General features: G+C 37.6%; 1 protein-coding gene across 1 annotated transcript in view; it reads left to right on the forward strand.

Moving 5' to 3' along the window:
* Positions 1-17,455, forward strand: part of TMEM163 (transmembrane protein 163) — a 74,168-nt gene that overhangs the window by 44,146 nt on the left and 12,567 nt on the right. The window contains exon 5 of the mRNA XM_063288717.1: positions 10,731-10,827. Coding sequence (XP_063144787.1) covers positions 10,731-10,827 — 97 coding nt within the window. The remainder of the gene's footprint in view (positions 1-10,730; positions 10,828-17,455) is intronic.

The raw sequence follows: 17,455 nt of genomic DNA on the forward strand, positions 1-17,455 counted from the left end.
TATGTGTAAAGGAAATCACCAATCTTTTTGAGCTTTAATACCTATCTGATCTCATTCTTCAATACAGTGTGGATCCTTGTTGAGCTAACTATCCCTGTTCTGAAACCTACCACCTTCTTAATTATAGCTAACTTATCCCTTAATTAGTCCATCGGAAATTTAAAAAAATCTGCAATCAATAAGACACCACTATGTATCTTAAACTTAGTTAAAATATCAATACAGATCAGATCTTAGCTACATACCTGAATTTATCTGCATAGGTGGAGGGTTTCTGTCAAGAGTACACAACTGTAACTAAAGAATATGGTCACTGTTTCCCAATGAGTTTAGAAATGTAGAGGCATACTCTAAGCAAAGGGATGAAGCTTTTTGAAGTCCCATTGATGTCATTTGGAATGGGAAAAACATATTTTAATTCATCTCCATTGATTCTGTCATAATTTAGCGGCTACTTCGTAATAAAAATTAAATAGCTGGTTTTCTTTTCTTTTTTAAAAAAGGTCTTACATTAAATGAATAAAACAAGATCTGATTTTCTGCCAGCTCTTTCAAAGATAACCACAAACTAACAAGCCCACCAGCTAGTTATACTGTATGACTGATATTGACAATCTTGTTTTCTTCAGCATAGCGTCATCACAGTTCAGTGAATATTCTAATTAACTTTGCAGACTGCTGCTAAAATTGATTCCAATTCCTTGCAAAATACATATTGCTAAAAATACAGTGCATAAGAGGAGGAAGGTGACATGGTCTTTATATATTGTCAAGTTTAAGTGAAAACATTTGCACAGATTGTATTTGTGTGCATCACTGGTTTTTTCTTAATCCTTAATTCTGTTGCCACACCTTTATTGCTTTTGGAACAGATTGAATCAAGAGTAGTAATTACCAAGGGCTTTATTATATTCCCAGTTAGACATATTGTTGTCACTACATTCTATTTGCTGAAAAGCTAGAAGGAGGTGATTAGGCAGTGTTGTTTTGCAAAAACTATATCAGCAATGTGTAGTTCTTTAAGTAGGCTAAAGAATAATTTTATAAAGCACAAGGTTTGTAACAAAATATTGCTGTATATTTATTATTTATTCATTAAACAGATTTATGTATTTTATATACTTTATACACTTACATGAATTGCAGAGTAGTTAATGTTATTGACCAAATGTTGGTGATAGTAAACCTAATAGTTCAATAGAACTGTCAGCTCTATTCTTCCATCTACCTTATATATAGATATACTGGTTTCCCTTTGACAATATATTTTTGAAGTGTGATGGTCAGAACTGCTAAGACAGGACACCACCAACTGCAGCTGTACTATAGAGCTACATAAAGATATTACTATGCTGCAATTTTTCTTGCCTTTTTTTTTTACACCACTGTCACGGGGGTTTACATTTGAATTGGGTTATTTATCATGACTTCAAGATGCCTTTTTTGGTCAGCTATGATATCATGGAACTACTTAGAGCAGCCTTTCATAACTTTTTGACCCTGGAGAAACCCTTGAAACATTTTTCAGGCCTCGGGGAACCCCTGCACCTTCAGGCTCAAATATAGGCCAGAAGGTACAAAATTATTATATTTGTTTCTTGTGTAGGCCTGTATATATGCATTATCAGTGTTCTTAAACTAAAAATAAAGAATAAAACTTACCTCTTGAATGTGAAGTTGCCCAAATTTGAAATAATTTTTTAAATAAACATGATCTCCCAGGGAACCCCTAGTGATCTCTCATGGAACCCTAGGTTTCCATGGAGCCCTGGCTGAGAAACCCTGACTTAGAGGATTAGACACATCGTTTTGCTTTTGCTGCTATGTTAGGTTTCTGTTCATTCAGACAAAAATAAATCAAGGAGGGCATATTGGGTTTCCTGATTCCATCAAGCTCATGCTGCCTAAATTTGGCAATAAGTTGATTAATACTGTAACTAAAATATGATTTTCAACAGATTTTTCATAGACAACCAAGGCAAAGAGGTTCATTAAAGCTATTAATATTTTTAAAAATTTGCACCCCAAATATAGGGAAAAATTCTATTTCTAAAATTGATAGTGATGTTTTCTGGTCTTGAGCAGTTATAAGAAAATGAAAAGGATATATTTCTGTAGTAATCATAATAACGTGAATGGACAGGAGCCATTAGCTTAAAGAGAAGTATTTCATAATGAATAGCCTGTACATTGGAAACAGAATTTAACACTAATTCTAATAAAAAAAAAAAAAATTGTAATTGAGGATGCCCTTGGATAATCTCAATAGGCAGTCAAATTCACATTATTTTAAAATGCCTGAGTAAATATTCCAGTTCAAGTGGTGTCTTCGTTTGTAGTTGTCAACAGTTAAGAAGCTGTGAGAAATACATACCCTCTAAGTTGTGCTGGTTGATACCATTGAGGAAATAATTTCTGAGTACAGCATGATTGTCTGCATCGGGAAGCCTTTATTTATATGTGAGGGCTTCCAAGTGAGCTGAATCATGACCAATTTGCAAGTGTAGCATGTATTGCCTAAACAGAGATAATACAGAAAGATAGTACTGCTTCTGTTCAATTTCTAAATTGAATTTTTTGTCATAAAAGTAAAGCTGGGAAACATGTATGATAGCAAACTATGTTTTCTGATTTATTACTAAAATACAAATTGTTAACGTTTTTACAACAGGCATGTCAATATCTTGCATATGATTAATTTATATATAATTTAAAATATACGTCTTTATATCTACCGTTTCTTTTCTTATATTACTATCTGGAACTAAAAATGAGTATGTGCACAGAAAATGTCTGTTCTACCTAAATCATAGTTTCCCTTATCTGCTAGTTTGTAATTTTTTTTTTTCCTGGAGTAAATATAAAAGCTGATTACATTACCTGTTTTTAGCTGGTAAAATCATGTGGCCCTTCAGATACATTTGAATGGCAACTTCTGCAGCTCTCTGGGGTTGGCTTCAGCTGCTGGGAGTTCTAATTAAGCAATGTTAGTTTCTCAGATGGATAATTTTTAAGGTTCTACTGTTATGTTTTCTCTCCTACCAACTCCTAGTTGGCTTTTTAAATAAACTTCCAAATAACATCTATTATTATTTAGAAATTTATACAGGCTAAAGTTTTATGCAGAAAGAAAGCTTGAATTTCTATAGCACTTCTATGTGATGGAGCAGATATTTCTCACTAATTTAATGAAATATGCATGAAACACTAGTAGATCTGTAGTGATGTTCGAAGGGTGTGTTAAAATTGCTGCTTAGGTATGGATGACCTTGGGCAAACAATTGTTTCTCATTTATAGATGAAATAACTAAATGCTACTTAGAGAAAAATAAGGGTACAAATAAAATTTCAGGATAACTCAGTACATTCATAGCCAGTTAAATTATTGTTTGTAGAATATCATGCATATCATGCAAGGCCTGTCTCCATCACCCTATGTCAAATGGGAATTCACATATTGGGAATACTAATATAGCAGTCACCTTTTTTGACTTTCCAGTAACATAGTGTCAGCAAATTTCTTATTATTCCAAGTTAGAGTTTTGATTTTGTCTAGAATATTGGGCTCCTATAGCAATGAAGTGAAATGAAATAGTCGGTGAAATGATGATATGTTGAATTGGTTAAAAAGGAAATATAAAGCATAGAAAGTGTATGAAAGAGTTACATACACTATTATGAGGACCAATTTCCAGTTGTCCTGTTAGGACTTGTGAAGGGTTTAGCTTTAGTGCCTCCTCTCTCAAGTTGAGGCTAAATATAAACCACTGAGTTTTGTAATTCTTGCTGCAGTTATGAGATGAAGGAAGAGATGTGGGAAAAGCAGTGAACTTCCATGAATAGATGTGAACGTGATGATATGGTCAGCTGCAAGGAATTCTGGTAACGGATGGAAATAGCATTGAAAGAGAAGTTTTTGGCTTTACAAGTTACACTCAACTTGATCATGGAATGTGAGAAGCTGGAACTAAGCAATTTCCTCAAAGTGGAAACGAAGTGTCCCAAATTGGATGTCTTAGGAATATGAGTTAGGCTCATAGGAATGGTCACTTTAAACATGATTATATGATCTACCATTCAGGGTATGAGTCCATACAAAGGAATAGAGTGTCAGTAATCCTCAAAAAATTCTATAGCAAAATGCAAGAAGTGCTAAATGCAGCATAAAGGAAGACTATAGTGGGTGTTTGGAATGCAGAAACTAGAGAAATGGAGGAATCTTGAAGTATTGGAAGATTTGGATTGGGTAAAATACAATTATATTAATGAAGTTTTGTGAAGAGAATTCTTCGTTTACTGCAACACCTGTTTCAAGCAACATAAATACATAGCACAGGACATACCAGATAGACAACCTCAGAATCAGATAAACTTTATAATGGAAGATGAGAACTGTAGTCTGGTCAGGTTAGCTTACATCTTGGTACCAGTTGCAGAACTGCTCATGAATTATTGGTGGCAAATATATGGATTAAACTTAGAAAATCAAAGAGGCCTTACATGCTAGAAGTGTATGGCCAGGAGAAGATAGATGTATGAGAGAAAACACATAAGTTAGAAAATATTGGTGTATATCCATATACCCAAGGAGAAGATACACCTAATTTCTCATGCAGGTAAGGTGGAATACAACCAAATAATTAGGCAGGTTTTAGAAAAATTGGAGGTTTGCACTTTGCATCCCTGACTACAGCAAAGTTTGTATACAGAGTGTCCAAATGTGAATGATATTAATGAAAATGGTATTCCAGAACACCTGATTATTCTTCTGCAAAATCTTTATGATGAACAACAACAACCCCATCTTGAGAAAAATGAAATTGGAGACCCAGTGGTCCAGGTTAATAATACTACTAGTATTTTGCCCAAGGTGCACAACTTATATCCAATTGCAATTAAGATATTTGAAGCTAAAGCCTGAGCTACAGCTATACACGATCTGAACCTGAGTGTGCCCATTTCCAAGAGGGGAACCGGGTCTTGGTTATACATGCCAGACTGCCATCCTCATCCATGATAAGGTCATGAATGAGAGCAGATTTATTGCAAACTGATCTGGCGTTCAGAAGCAGCACCTGAAGTCCTGGGCCATCTGATTACCTGGTACTGAAAGGGAATGCTGAGGGCTAGACAGAGGAGCCATTCTCAGATGGTGTCCCTGACATCCTTGAGCGCAGCTTGTCCCCAGATCTACCACTGTGTTTTGAAGCACGATCCTGCTTTACCAATAAAACAGGTTTTGCCATCATGATTCTGGGGAAGGGCTGAAAAGGGAGGGGAAGGAAGGAGCAGAGGTGCTTGCAAACTGCCCTGGCAGCCTGTCCTTCCATACTCTGTAGGTGGATGCTATAGAAACTGTGGCCCACATTTTCCTTTATTGCAGCTTTTACAGGGATGTTAATCTTGAATTGGATGCTGAGTACTCTGATAATTTTTATTTACACACTGTTTACTAGATGATCACTATAACTTCTCTAAATGTAGCACAATTCTGTTATAACATGTGTAAACTCCACCCTCAGATGGTCGATAACAGCAAATGCTGTAGTTTAGGTGCTTATTTTATTACATATGGTCTATGACCGTACTGATACATTCACTTACCATAGCCATTAGAGCCATCAAATTGATAAAAGACCATGCCCATAAATTTTCATATTACTGATTATGTTTAGCCTTTTAAGTTACTACCATTCCTTTTTTATTTATTTATTTGATTTCTATAGCTGCCCATCTCAACTTTTTATGCTATTTTATTTTATACCACACTATTATAGTTCTTATATTTAGAATATTAATATTAAATCTAGTTTTCTACTAGATTTTAATGATATAGTGATTTTACATTTCAAGTTAGCTATTTTTATTTATTTTTAATTATTATCCTATGGTTTTATGCAAATTATCCCTGTATTTTTTGAATTTATATAGCAACTATATTATAAGAATGGCAGGATGAAGGGAATTGGAGGTTGAAACATTTATGATTTGAAATTTGCAGACAATTCCTTGTTATATGAAAGTAAAGAACATTTAGACAAGTTCATTATGAAAGTAATAAAAGAAAGTGAAAAATCTGGATTAATTTGTAAGTGAAAGTGGTAAATAGCTTTCTTTTCTTTTAAAAAATAAAAAAGGACATTATGCTGGAGGTTTAAAAGAAGTTTAATCCTAGGAAGGAAAATAATCATGAACTTAGACAAGAACATAAAGATAAGGAAATTCCATTGAGAACAAAGATCAGAATAGTTAAAGCAATGGTTTTTCTAGTAGTGATGTACTGTATCACTGTGAAATAGACCATGGTGAAAGAACAAGATTTTTTTTCAATTTTATGTTTGGAAACAATAAACATACCATGGAATTCATGAAGAACCAGTCAGTTTTAACCAAACAAAAACTTACTGGTCCCTTGAGTTGATGGACATAGGTACTTTAGACATACGATGTTAAGGGGATGGTGGAGTAGAATAGAGTAGACATGGTACAGTAAGTTGGAGCAAGTAGAGGAATGGGAATATAACATTTAAGATAAGTGGATGGATGGGACAAAAAAAAGTGTCCTGGAATGGCCTTTGAAGAGCTATCGGCTCTTTTGTCACCTTTATTCCTGGAAACAAATTGAGTTGATAGGCATTTGTCCATGAAGTCACTAGGGAGTTGAACCTGACTTGATGGCACCTAATTCTAATCCTGACATTTTTCTGTGCTGTCGATTTTAGTTCAGGTTAAAACAGATTTCCAGTCTTATTCCCCCATTACCTTTCCTTCCCATAGCACTTGCCCAAAGTGTTTGCTCTACTGGTGGCAAGGCATTAGAGATAGACAACAGTGGTCTAGGACAGCAGAGCACTAGCAGAGACTAGTGATGGCTGAGGAAAGGGGTAGTTGACTGTCAATTCCCATCTTGTGGACACCAAGCTCATCCAGTAAGTGGGGGAAAAGGTGGACTGCATATAAGTGGATAAGTGAGGTTGGCTGAGAAGAAAAGAAATGCTCTGGATTTTACTTGGGTTGGAAATAAGAAAAACTGTTTTTCTTTTTGTGGAACAAAGGCCTTCCTTATTCTAATCCAGTGCAAGATTAGTAAGAATGTCTCGGCTGTTTGAGATGAGAGGGTTATATAAGCTTAGTTTATACTTTCAGTACAGATGAGATGAGATTATCAGTAAGACTTGGCGATTTGGCTGGATGAAGTGTTGACTTTGGAGGCATAGTGCAGTAACAGCCTAGATACACGATAGACATGCTGAACATACGCTTTTAATGTATTCCCTTAGATACATAAATTTTGTCCAGTGACTACGTATATGATCTCTACTGTGGGATATAAGTAGCTGAGTGAGGTTGTGGTCTCCTATTTATTTATTATTTCAGTTTCAAGACCACCTGATTCCACAGTGATGCTGGGAAGCTTACAATTAAAAATATAAAAGGAATGTAAAAGAAAACAACATATATCAGAGGAAAAAGAATACAACTGACCAGGTACTGATGAGAATATGGGCCCTATAGTCCTATTTGGTTGTGTGTAGGTTGCAGAACGAGCTTTCTCTCATTTTGTTCTAGCTGTTGAAACACTTTGATATTACTAGAATGTGTATTTTGTGCCATGTGAACTGGATCTAGCTGTTGAAACACAGATCTGGCACCCTGGCATAAAGACAGCTTCCACAATTATTGGGGAATCCTTAAGAAAAATGAACAGATTTCCTGTCTTAGTACCTGATACTGTTCAAAAGTTTAAAAGGGGGGAATATAACAATAACAGTGTCGTTCTCTGATAAGCTGGGGTTGGGGAATTGAAAAGGGAAGAGACACTGAAAGATCTATGTGTGAGCCCTCATAGTATCTCTTACAAATGGCCCGTTCAAACTTGGTAATGCCGTTGATTACATCATACAACAATTTTTCAATATTTCTGAATAGGCTGTATTAAAAATAAGTAAGTATCCATTTCTTAAGAAAAGCCTTTCTCTTCTTCCGGTGGGGATGTGGTGGACTGAACAGCTGTGCTTGCAGGCTCAGTGGGCAGAACTGACAATGCGGCAGTTTTTCAGGCTCGGGCAGGTCTTTCCTGAAGCCCAGGAGTGTTTTTCCGGAATAAGGAAAACACCTGGAATCATCCCATCTGTCCTCTGGACAGCTGCTTGCAGCCAGAAGATTCCAAACAGTGTTTGCCCTTGACTGGTAAGAGCAGCCGGGAGGCTGGGATGTCACCATTTCCAAGCTGCGCTGTAGCCTTAAAGGGACACTAAGACCGGCCACCCCATTTCTAAATCACTCAATTTATATTTCTTTTAAGTACGTGTACCTTAAGAGAGGCTTTCTACAGCAATGAGAGGAGGGTTCTCTTGGTGCTTATTGTTATTTTGGGGATCATTTTTTTTAAAAAAATATTTTAAGTTTTAGAGTTCGTTTTCCATCCAAATATTAAGGAAGATTAAGAGTAAATAATTGTCTCCCTGTTATTATTTTTATACTAAATTTGAAGATACTAACATTCTCCTACATGTTGAATTGGCTCTTTTGACTTTCAGTTTTCTGCTTCTACTTTCCCTGGGGAACTGTCTGCATATCTCACTTTTGCTTATGTAAACACATTTCGGAATCCTTTCATATCTTCGACTTTCGCTGGTTAAGCTTCTAGGGGGCGCCATAATCTACTGCTTGAGACATGGAGGAGTTTGAGCAGACTTTTTCTGACTTCCACCAAGATTTTAAACAGATTCTTTCTGATTCCTGTCAAGTTTTTATTCAAGGCATTAAGGAGATTGTGGAAAATATGAGGTCTAAAGTGTGTCATCTGGTTGGGGATGTTGCAGATGAAATTGAGGAATTTAACAGCGACAGAAATGTCTCTTCTAAGAGTGAGATCAGGACTTCTGTTGAAATGCTGGAGGAAGATCGGATAGACGAATTGAAGAAATTAAAGGGAGAGATCAAGTTGCAAGCCATAAGCGGAATTGACTTTGTTGGAACGCCGTGGAAAAGAAGGAGTTATTATGTATGGGAGGTCTCTTAAAGAAAAAAGCTCTGTGCGTATTATGGGGATATGTAAATGCTCTGGTTTATTTTGAAGTGGGATAAGGGTTTAAGAATATTTATTTGGATTGCTTTTAGGGTTTGGCTGATTTCATTTATCTTTAATGATTTGGATTAAGATTTTTAAGGTATAATAAAAAATAATAAATGTTTGGTTTGGGGTTTAATATTATTAAGATTAGAGCCTCGTGTGACACAGAGTGGTAGGTGGCACTATTGCAACCGAAACTCTACCTACGACCTGAGTTTGATCCCAGCGGAAGCTGGATTCTCGGGTAGCCAGCTCAAGTCAACTCAGCCTTCCATCCTTCCAAGGTTGGTAAAATGAGTACCCAGCTTGCTGGGGAAGGTGACGACTGGGGAAGGCAATGGCAAACCACCCCACTATAGTTGGCCAAGAAAACGTCACGAAAGTGGCATGTCCCCAAAGGGTCAGACACGACTTGGTGCTTGCACAGGGGACCTTTCACCTTCACCATTATTATTAAAATTGTTGTATTATCAAGTATAATGGCAGATAATTTATATGCTTTTTAGTTTGATATTTATTATAGTAGACAGGAGTGTATAGAATAGTAGTAGGAAGGAAATAAATAAATGTTACCTTTGGGGGGGGAAGTTGATTAGGAGGAGTGTGTGTGTATGTGTGTGTGTTTGTGTGTGTGTGTGTATCGTTTAATATAAGGGGAGGGAGCAACTGTATTTAGTGATTTTTATAATGTGCCAATGGAATGATTTATCGAAGTAAGGTGATTTTGGTTTAATATAGAGTAAGGAATTGATTATGGAAAATTGTTGTATATCCTTGCTGTTAAAAGTTGGAAGGCACATTGTAATTTAAAAAAAAATTGTCTTGTGTTTCTATACTTTTTTAGTATTTTCTTTTTTTTCTTTGTAGTTTTTTTGTGTTTCTGTAGCTTTTTATCTTTGCTTAAACTTAATCAACTTGTTGTATATATAAAAAAATCCTTTCTGCAGTCTCTTTCATGCATCTGATCTGTATTTGCATATTCTTCCAAACCAGCAGATTGGCTGATGTGTATAGGTTAAAAAATAGTAGCGCACTGCTGTGCTAATTATAACAGCCTCAGCAATAGGTGACAAGTTTCTGAATGTTGCATGAAAAATGTTGCTTCTTTATTTCATGCTGGTTATAAGACAAATTAATGTACAGTATCATTTATCAGAATAATTTGCCAAAATATTAAAATATTTTTTGCCAGAAGTTATATTTATAGGGGATTTATTTGAAATAGTTAATAAAATCTGTTAGTTATGAATTCTGGCTTCCATCGTGAGACATTTTAGTCAGTTTAGCCATCTGGATGTAGCTTCATGTAGCAACTGAAAACAGTGGTGCCTTGCATCAGTACAAAACCCAGTGTAAGGCAAATGCTGCTTATCAGATTTATTCACATTAACATTGTCAAACTGCTTCCTAAGGCCTGAATTGTGTGTTATAGGACCAATATAGGTATGTCACTAGTTGAAATACGAGCAATTGCTTAATACTTTGCAATTCCTGACAATGATTTTGTTTTCTTGTCCTGCTCTTAAATGTTGATGCCTACAGTATTAATTATTTAAAAATGTTTACCGTATAAACATTCTGATGATTATTCAGTCCTGTGTTTTCATCAAACAGCAGGACATAAAAGTTCCCCAAAATATTTCTTTCTTTACAGAGCCTGTGTCATCTTGGGTGTGATATTTCTTCTGTCCTCTTTATGTATAGTGATCAAAGCCATCCATGATCTTGCAACTAAGTTGCTTCCAGAAGTGGTAAGACCTTCTTTTTTTTAAACTAAATTTCAGAGTTTCAGTAAGAAAGCTTGTTATGCAGCTGCACGTGCTCTTTTATAGCTTTGAATAGTTCTGTGGAATTCTATAAAAGTTACAAGGGTATGTTTTATATTTAACTGTCACAGAGTGTGGGTGTCAATTTTATCTTTTTTGATTACATTTTGCATTAACATACCAAATCCATTCACTTCTAGATCTCAGAAATTCCAGAAAAGTTGCTATGGCTAACAGTTGGACTAGGAGTGGTTAGGACTAGGAAAATCTTAAGGATAAACTGGAATTTGTTCAGATTTCCTGAGTAGTTATCTTCTGTATGTTGCAGCTGAGGAAACTATGTAACAGTATAAGGTTATTCAGAATTGTTGCAACAATAGGAGATAAGTGGTGCTCTTGTGAATAAGCTTCTAGAGTAATCTGGAGGTTATTTTCTATAACTAAATTTTGTTAGTAAAGGTAAAGGTTTCCCTTGACGTAAAGTCCAGTCGTGTCCAACTCTAGGGGGCGGTGCTCATCTCCGTTTCTAAGCCTTAGAGCCGGGGTTGTCCGTAGACATTTTCCGGGTCATGTGGCCAGCATGACGGCACGGAACGCTGTTACCTTCCCGCCGAAGCAGTACCTATTGATCTACTCACATTTGCAGACCTATTATTGTTTTCCCTGAGCTTCTACAGGCTTGGAACTGTTTAAAGTGAAATTTTAAAGTCCCCAAAATCCTATTTTCTGTAGAATCAAGATTGCATTTATTATTGTTATTGTTGTTATTATTATTAGATTTTTATCCTGCCTTTTTTATATATAACTCAAGGTGGTGAACATACCTAATACTCCTGCATCCTATTTTTTCCACAACAACAACCCTGTGAGGTGGGCTGAGCTCAGAGAGAGTGACTGGCCTAAAGTCGCCCAGCTGGCTTTCGTGCTTAAAGGAGACGTAGAACTCACAGTCTCCTGGTTTTTAGATATGGATTGATTATTTATACAGTATTGTCTAAGAATTACGCCTAGAAGAAACTCAAATAAATCCCATATAATATTGCCACAAGGGAGCTTAGTTTGATCGATTTCTTAACCATCTTTCTTTGTAGAATTAGTTTACAAAGCTTGGTATGAAATTTTAACAGCATGACTCTCATGTTCAATCATGTGGCTTTGGCACAAGACTTTCTAATAGAAAATTTTCTCTTCATGTTCCAGTAAGAACACAATGTTTAGCTCTTGGGGCAGAGCAGAATAACAGTGGAACTATGATTTAAGTGTGTTGTGGTTTATTCATTTTTAATTTATTTATAATTCACATTTTTAAGGCCACCCAATCCATAGTTAAGCAAGCGTAACATAGGATGACAAGGGAACCCAGTCATAGAGTGCATTGGCATTTGCCCTGCTGTAGAGGCATTAGGAAGGGACGTGGTGGCGCTGCGGGTTAAACCACTGAGCTGCTGGGCTTGCCGATCAGAAGGTCGGCGGTCCGAATCCGCGTGACGGGGTGAGCTCCTGTTGCTAGTCCCAGCTCCTGCCAACCCAGCTGTTCGAAAACATGCAAATGTGAGTAGATTAATAGGTACTGCTTCGGCGGGCAGGTAACAGCGTTCCATTTAGTCATGCTGGCCACATGACCACGGAAGTGTCTACGGACAAACGCCGGCTCTTCGGCTTTGAGACTCTTCCCCCTAGAGTCGGACACGACTGGACTTAATGTCAAGGGAAACCTTTACCCTTTACCTTTAGAGGCATTAGACTTACCTCTTTCTAACATAATGCCAGAATGGGTCAAGAAAGGAATGGGGAAGAGCTCTCCTAGTTCCTAGACCAGTGTTTCTCAACCTTGGCAACTTCAAACTGTGTGGACTTCAACTCAGTCCCTCTTGGGGGAAATGGGTGGTAACAAAATTTGAATAATAAATAAAATAAATAAATTTAGAATTCTCCCAGAATTCTCCATGCTGGCCAGGAAATTCTGGGAGTTGAAGTCCACACAGCTTGAAGTTGCCAAGGTTGAGAGACACTGTCCTAGACTTTTCTTCCAGCCAGTGAAAGTTCTTTGAAGCTTCTTCAGCTACATGACTAGAAGATCTAGATCACCATCCCAAACCTCTAAAAGCAGTAAAAATTTTGGACAGTTCCTGTAAATGTTAACCTGGCAATCATTCAATTTGCCCCAGTTGTGCAGCATTAAAAAATTAGGTTTGACTAAATCAGTAATTTTGCAATACAGGCAACATCTGCATTTCATTAAGCATCTGTGTATTACATACAGTTTTAATATGCTTGAATCCTGCTTTCATTATCATAGGGAATAAAGCAAATGTTATATGTATTTCATCTGCTACTACAGCCCATTTATCCAGTAAAAAGCATTCTAATGTGATTATTTATGCATAGCATAGCATAGCATAGCATAGCATAGCATAGCATAGCATAGCATTTACTTACTTACTTACTTACTTACTTACTTACTTACTTACTTACAGGGCTTATCTGGCTGCCCATCTCATATGATGACTCTAGGCAGCTCACAACAACCATAAAAATAGTTAAAAACAAAAGCACCCTCCCCCCAGTTGCCAGACCAGTCCTTCTCACAGCTCAACCCCTATCCTAGCCCAATGCTTGGGGAAAGAGCCAGGTCTTCACAGTGTTTCAAAAGGCTAAAAGGGTGGGGTTTCCTGGGGTCTCAGGTGGGAGCTGTTCCAAAGGGCTGAGGCAGCCACTGAGAAGTCACGCCTCCGAGATCCCATCAGATGACAACATTTAAGGGAGGGGGCCTGGATTGCACCTACCCTATCTAACCTAATACGATGGGCGGTTATCCTCAGGGAGAGTCGGTCCCTCAAGTAACCTGGCCTTGTGCCATGTAGGGCTTCAAAGGTGATAACCAGCACCTAGAATTACACCCAGAAAGCAACTGGAAACCAGTGCAGCTCTCGCAGCAGTGGTGTTACTTGGGTGAACTTGGGGCTCCCAGAACTACATGCCGCTGCATTCTGGACCAGTTGCAGCTTCTGGATGGTCTTCAAGGGCAGCCCCATTGCAGTAATCCAAATGCGAGGTGATTAAGGAATGGATGATGTAAGGCATCCCAGTCCAGGAGTGGGCACAATTGGCGCACAAGATGGATTTGTGCAAAGTCCCCCCTGGCCATGGCTGCCATCTGCTCTTCCAGCAGGAGTGGTGAGTCCAAGAGGACCCCCAAAGTGTGCACTAGATCTGTGGGGGGGAGTGTTCCCCCATCCAGAGTCAAAGATGTCAACTCTCCTGACCCTGGGTGGTCAAAACCCATCAAACACTCCATCTTGCCAGGGTTGAGTTGCAGCTGGTTTCTCCCCATCCAGGCCCTTACAGCCTCCAGGCACCGAGCCAGCACCTGAGCAGCATCACTTGTCCAGCATGGGGTAGAGATGTATAATTGGGTATCATCAGCATACTGATGAGGATAAACTATCTGTGCTTTTAAATAAATATAAAAAGATATATGGAAGAGAAATAAAATACAAACACTCTCTTGAATTCTTTTTGAATGATATTACAATATGGGACAGGATTTGGGTGTGGAGGGGGAATCTTCTAATTCTAATGTGTGAGTACTTTCACAAGTTAACCTCCTCTATGAAAGATGACTTTCAAAATATGTAGGACATATTTTTGCATCCCTGGAGTATGCTGAATGTGGAATAGCTTGAATGAAAAGAGAATATTTTTATGGGAATTGTTTTCATGGTGACAAATATTTTTCCATTGTTCTACCTCATTTATCAGCTCCAGAGGCAGCTGATGGACATATTCAACTGGTTTAATTTGTTTAAACGTCTGGTCACTTGTAGGCAGTAGGAAGGGACAATTGAAGAAGAAGAGGCAGATAAATCATATCCAGTAAAAACAATGAGTGGGTAGATGGGAAAACCCTGAACTATAATAGAAGAAAAGGGAACCCCTTCATTTGCACCAATGGGGATTACTTTATTCTTGCTATCTGCTGTAGAATGGAGAATGCAGATATGGATGTAAGGACAACCCCAATAAATAATAGAATTGTTCACTACATAGCAAATTTGTGGTCCTTCAAATGTTATTGGACTGCAGCCCACATAGTCTCTGACTTCTACATATGTTAGCTGGAGCAGGTCCGACTAGGAATCCGATGCCATCTGAAAAGCTACATGTAATAAGCTACCTTAAATGTAGTGCATGGTTTGCTTCACTGAACAGGAAAATGGGGAGAGCTAACAGGAGTTTTGTGAGGGTGATTAAAGGGAAGCCTCTAACAATTTTCCCTCTAAGAAAAGAAAGAAACTTAGCAAACATGAGAGCTTGAGACGTGGAGTGCTAAAAATAAAAAAATGAAGATAAGTAGGCAGGAGTCTGTAGTTGTGACATTCTGCACTAGTGGCATGTTAACTTGATTGTCTGAAAACAACCTGGGATATATTTGTAACAAGTTCAATAACAGTCCTTTAAAAAAAAAAAGCCAAAGGAATTAAGCAATGAGTGGTCACATTTTAGTTGATTAAGAAGGATGGGGATTTATCAGTTCAAAGAAAAGTGACTCTACAACAGAAATGTCCAGTGGAAAAAACTAGGGATGTAGCTTCTCCTAAGATGGCATAGTTATTACAAGATTCTAGGAAAATACTTGCTAAACCGAAGGGCAAGTTAAGAGTACCCATTCTTACCCTGAAGCACCTTTTGGTGCCTCTTTAACTCAGATATATATTTTCTTGGGATTACATGGCTACTGCTATGTACTGTTATTTAAGAAATTCTGGAGAACTGGTGAAGTGCCAAATATCTGGAGGAGGAGAAATGTTGCCTATCTTCATAAAAAGGAAAAGGGGAGATTCAGGAAAGTACAGACCAGTCAGCGTGTCATCAATATCCGAGATTCTAGGACAGATCATAAAGAGATTCCTGCATCAAACTGAACGGTCTAAATAGCTTCTTCCAAGTCAATGATTCTAGCCCTCAGGTTTTCAGCTGGCTGTAAACAGTGCTTTGAACCAGTGTGACTGTGCTATCACATGCTGTTCAGTGGTATTACTGGTGCAGTCAGAGCTTGTGAAATTACTCTTCACATCACATCATTGTGAGAATACTCTATTTTCATCGTTGTTATGCTCATTTCTATTTATCGCTTCTTTTATGCTACCATACATCTGTTGTTCATGCTGTAACAGGCTATACAAATTGATTTCATGTGATCATTTGTGTGTGTGTGTGTGTGCACCTTCAAGTCAGTTTTTTGACTTCTAGCAATTGCCTGGACTAGACCCTGCAGTTTTCTTGGCATGGACTTTTGTTTGTTTTGTGCCTTCAAGTCCGTGTTGACTCCTCATGACTGCCTGGACATGTCCCTGCAGTTTTCTTGGCAAAATTTCAAAAGTGGTTTGCCGCTGCCTGCTTCCTAGGGTTGAGAGAAAGTGACTGGCCCAAGCTGGCTTTGTGCCTAAGGCAGGACTAGAACTCTCAGTATCCCTGTGTCTAGCCAGGTGCCTTAACCACTACACCAAACTGGCTCTCAGACAGCATGGACTTGCATCACTATAATACTGATTGACTTGCTTAGGACTCCAACGTAGATCCCACTTGCGGAAGACTTTAGGGGTTTTTATAATTAAATTTTCAGTATTCACCACTTTACAGCATTTAAGTGTCCCAATGCAAAGTTTGAGAACTAAACATTCAAGACTGAATACAGGCTGAAAGAAATGTGCCTGGATATCAGCAAATTGTGAAGGGATGTCTCTTCTCTGTTCATGGAACCAGCACTTCCATTTGTCTATGAGCACTAAACAGTTTGGAAACAGTAGGTTCACTGCCACCTAACTGTGATTTTATGATGCAGGTCATCCGCTGTTTGTAAACAAGTCTTTCAAATGAAACTGTAATTCTTGATCTAGGCACAATGGTGATTTATTCGAAACAGTTACTAGGATTTTTTCTATCAGCAAAGGGATGCCGCAAGTGCTGCTCTTATTTGATCTTTATTATATAGTTTCCATGGCAACCCCCTGGAAAATACATCTCAGTACACCTAGGAATGTACTGAGATATATTTACTAATAAGGTACAATGGATGGTAAGAGTAATAGATTTCATAATACATCTCAGTAAGTGCATAATACAGAATAAAAAATAATCTTTCTTCCTCGTCCAAATGTGCATAGAATTGACAGTGTAAAAAAACAGTATATGTCTATGTGTCTTTTTGTCTGTCTGTCTGATTAGGAAACAATTATTGCCTTTACTTTTTGATAGGATATCACTTATTTTTCATAAAATTTAAAGTACTATGGGAGAAAGCTTGATCATATAATCCTAAATGGAATGATGATGATGTAGCCAAAAATAGCATCATCATTGTATACCAAAGGGAAGTAACAGTAGACTAAACACAAACACAGAGACATCTTTGTGAGAATTAAGCGTGGTTGCAAAATACTGTCTATTGGAGGAAAAAATAATTATTGATGCTAGCAAGTCCTCCCACTGATGTTTAATATTTGCTAATCAAAATAAAAGTTAACAACCAGGCAAAATGGAGTATTATTTACACTATTGCCTTTGTTCTTGCAACCAGGCCTTGCCTGTCTCTCTCTCTCTATCAATATCT

Source organism: Candoia aspera, chromosome 1 (assembly GCF_035149785.1).
Source record: "Candoia aspera isolate rCanAsp1 chromosome 1, rCanAsp1.hap2, whole genome shotgun sequence".
Classification (NCBI taxonomy): Eukaryota; Metazoa; Chordata; class Lepidosauria; order Squamata; family Boidae; genus Candoia; species Candoia aspera.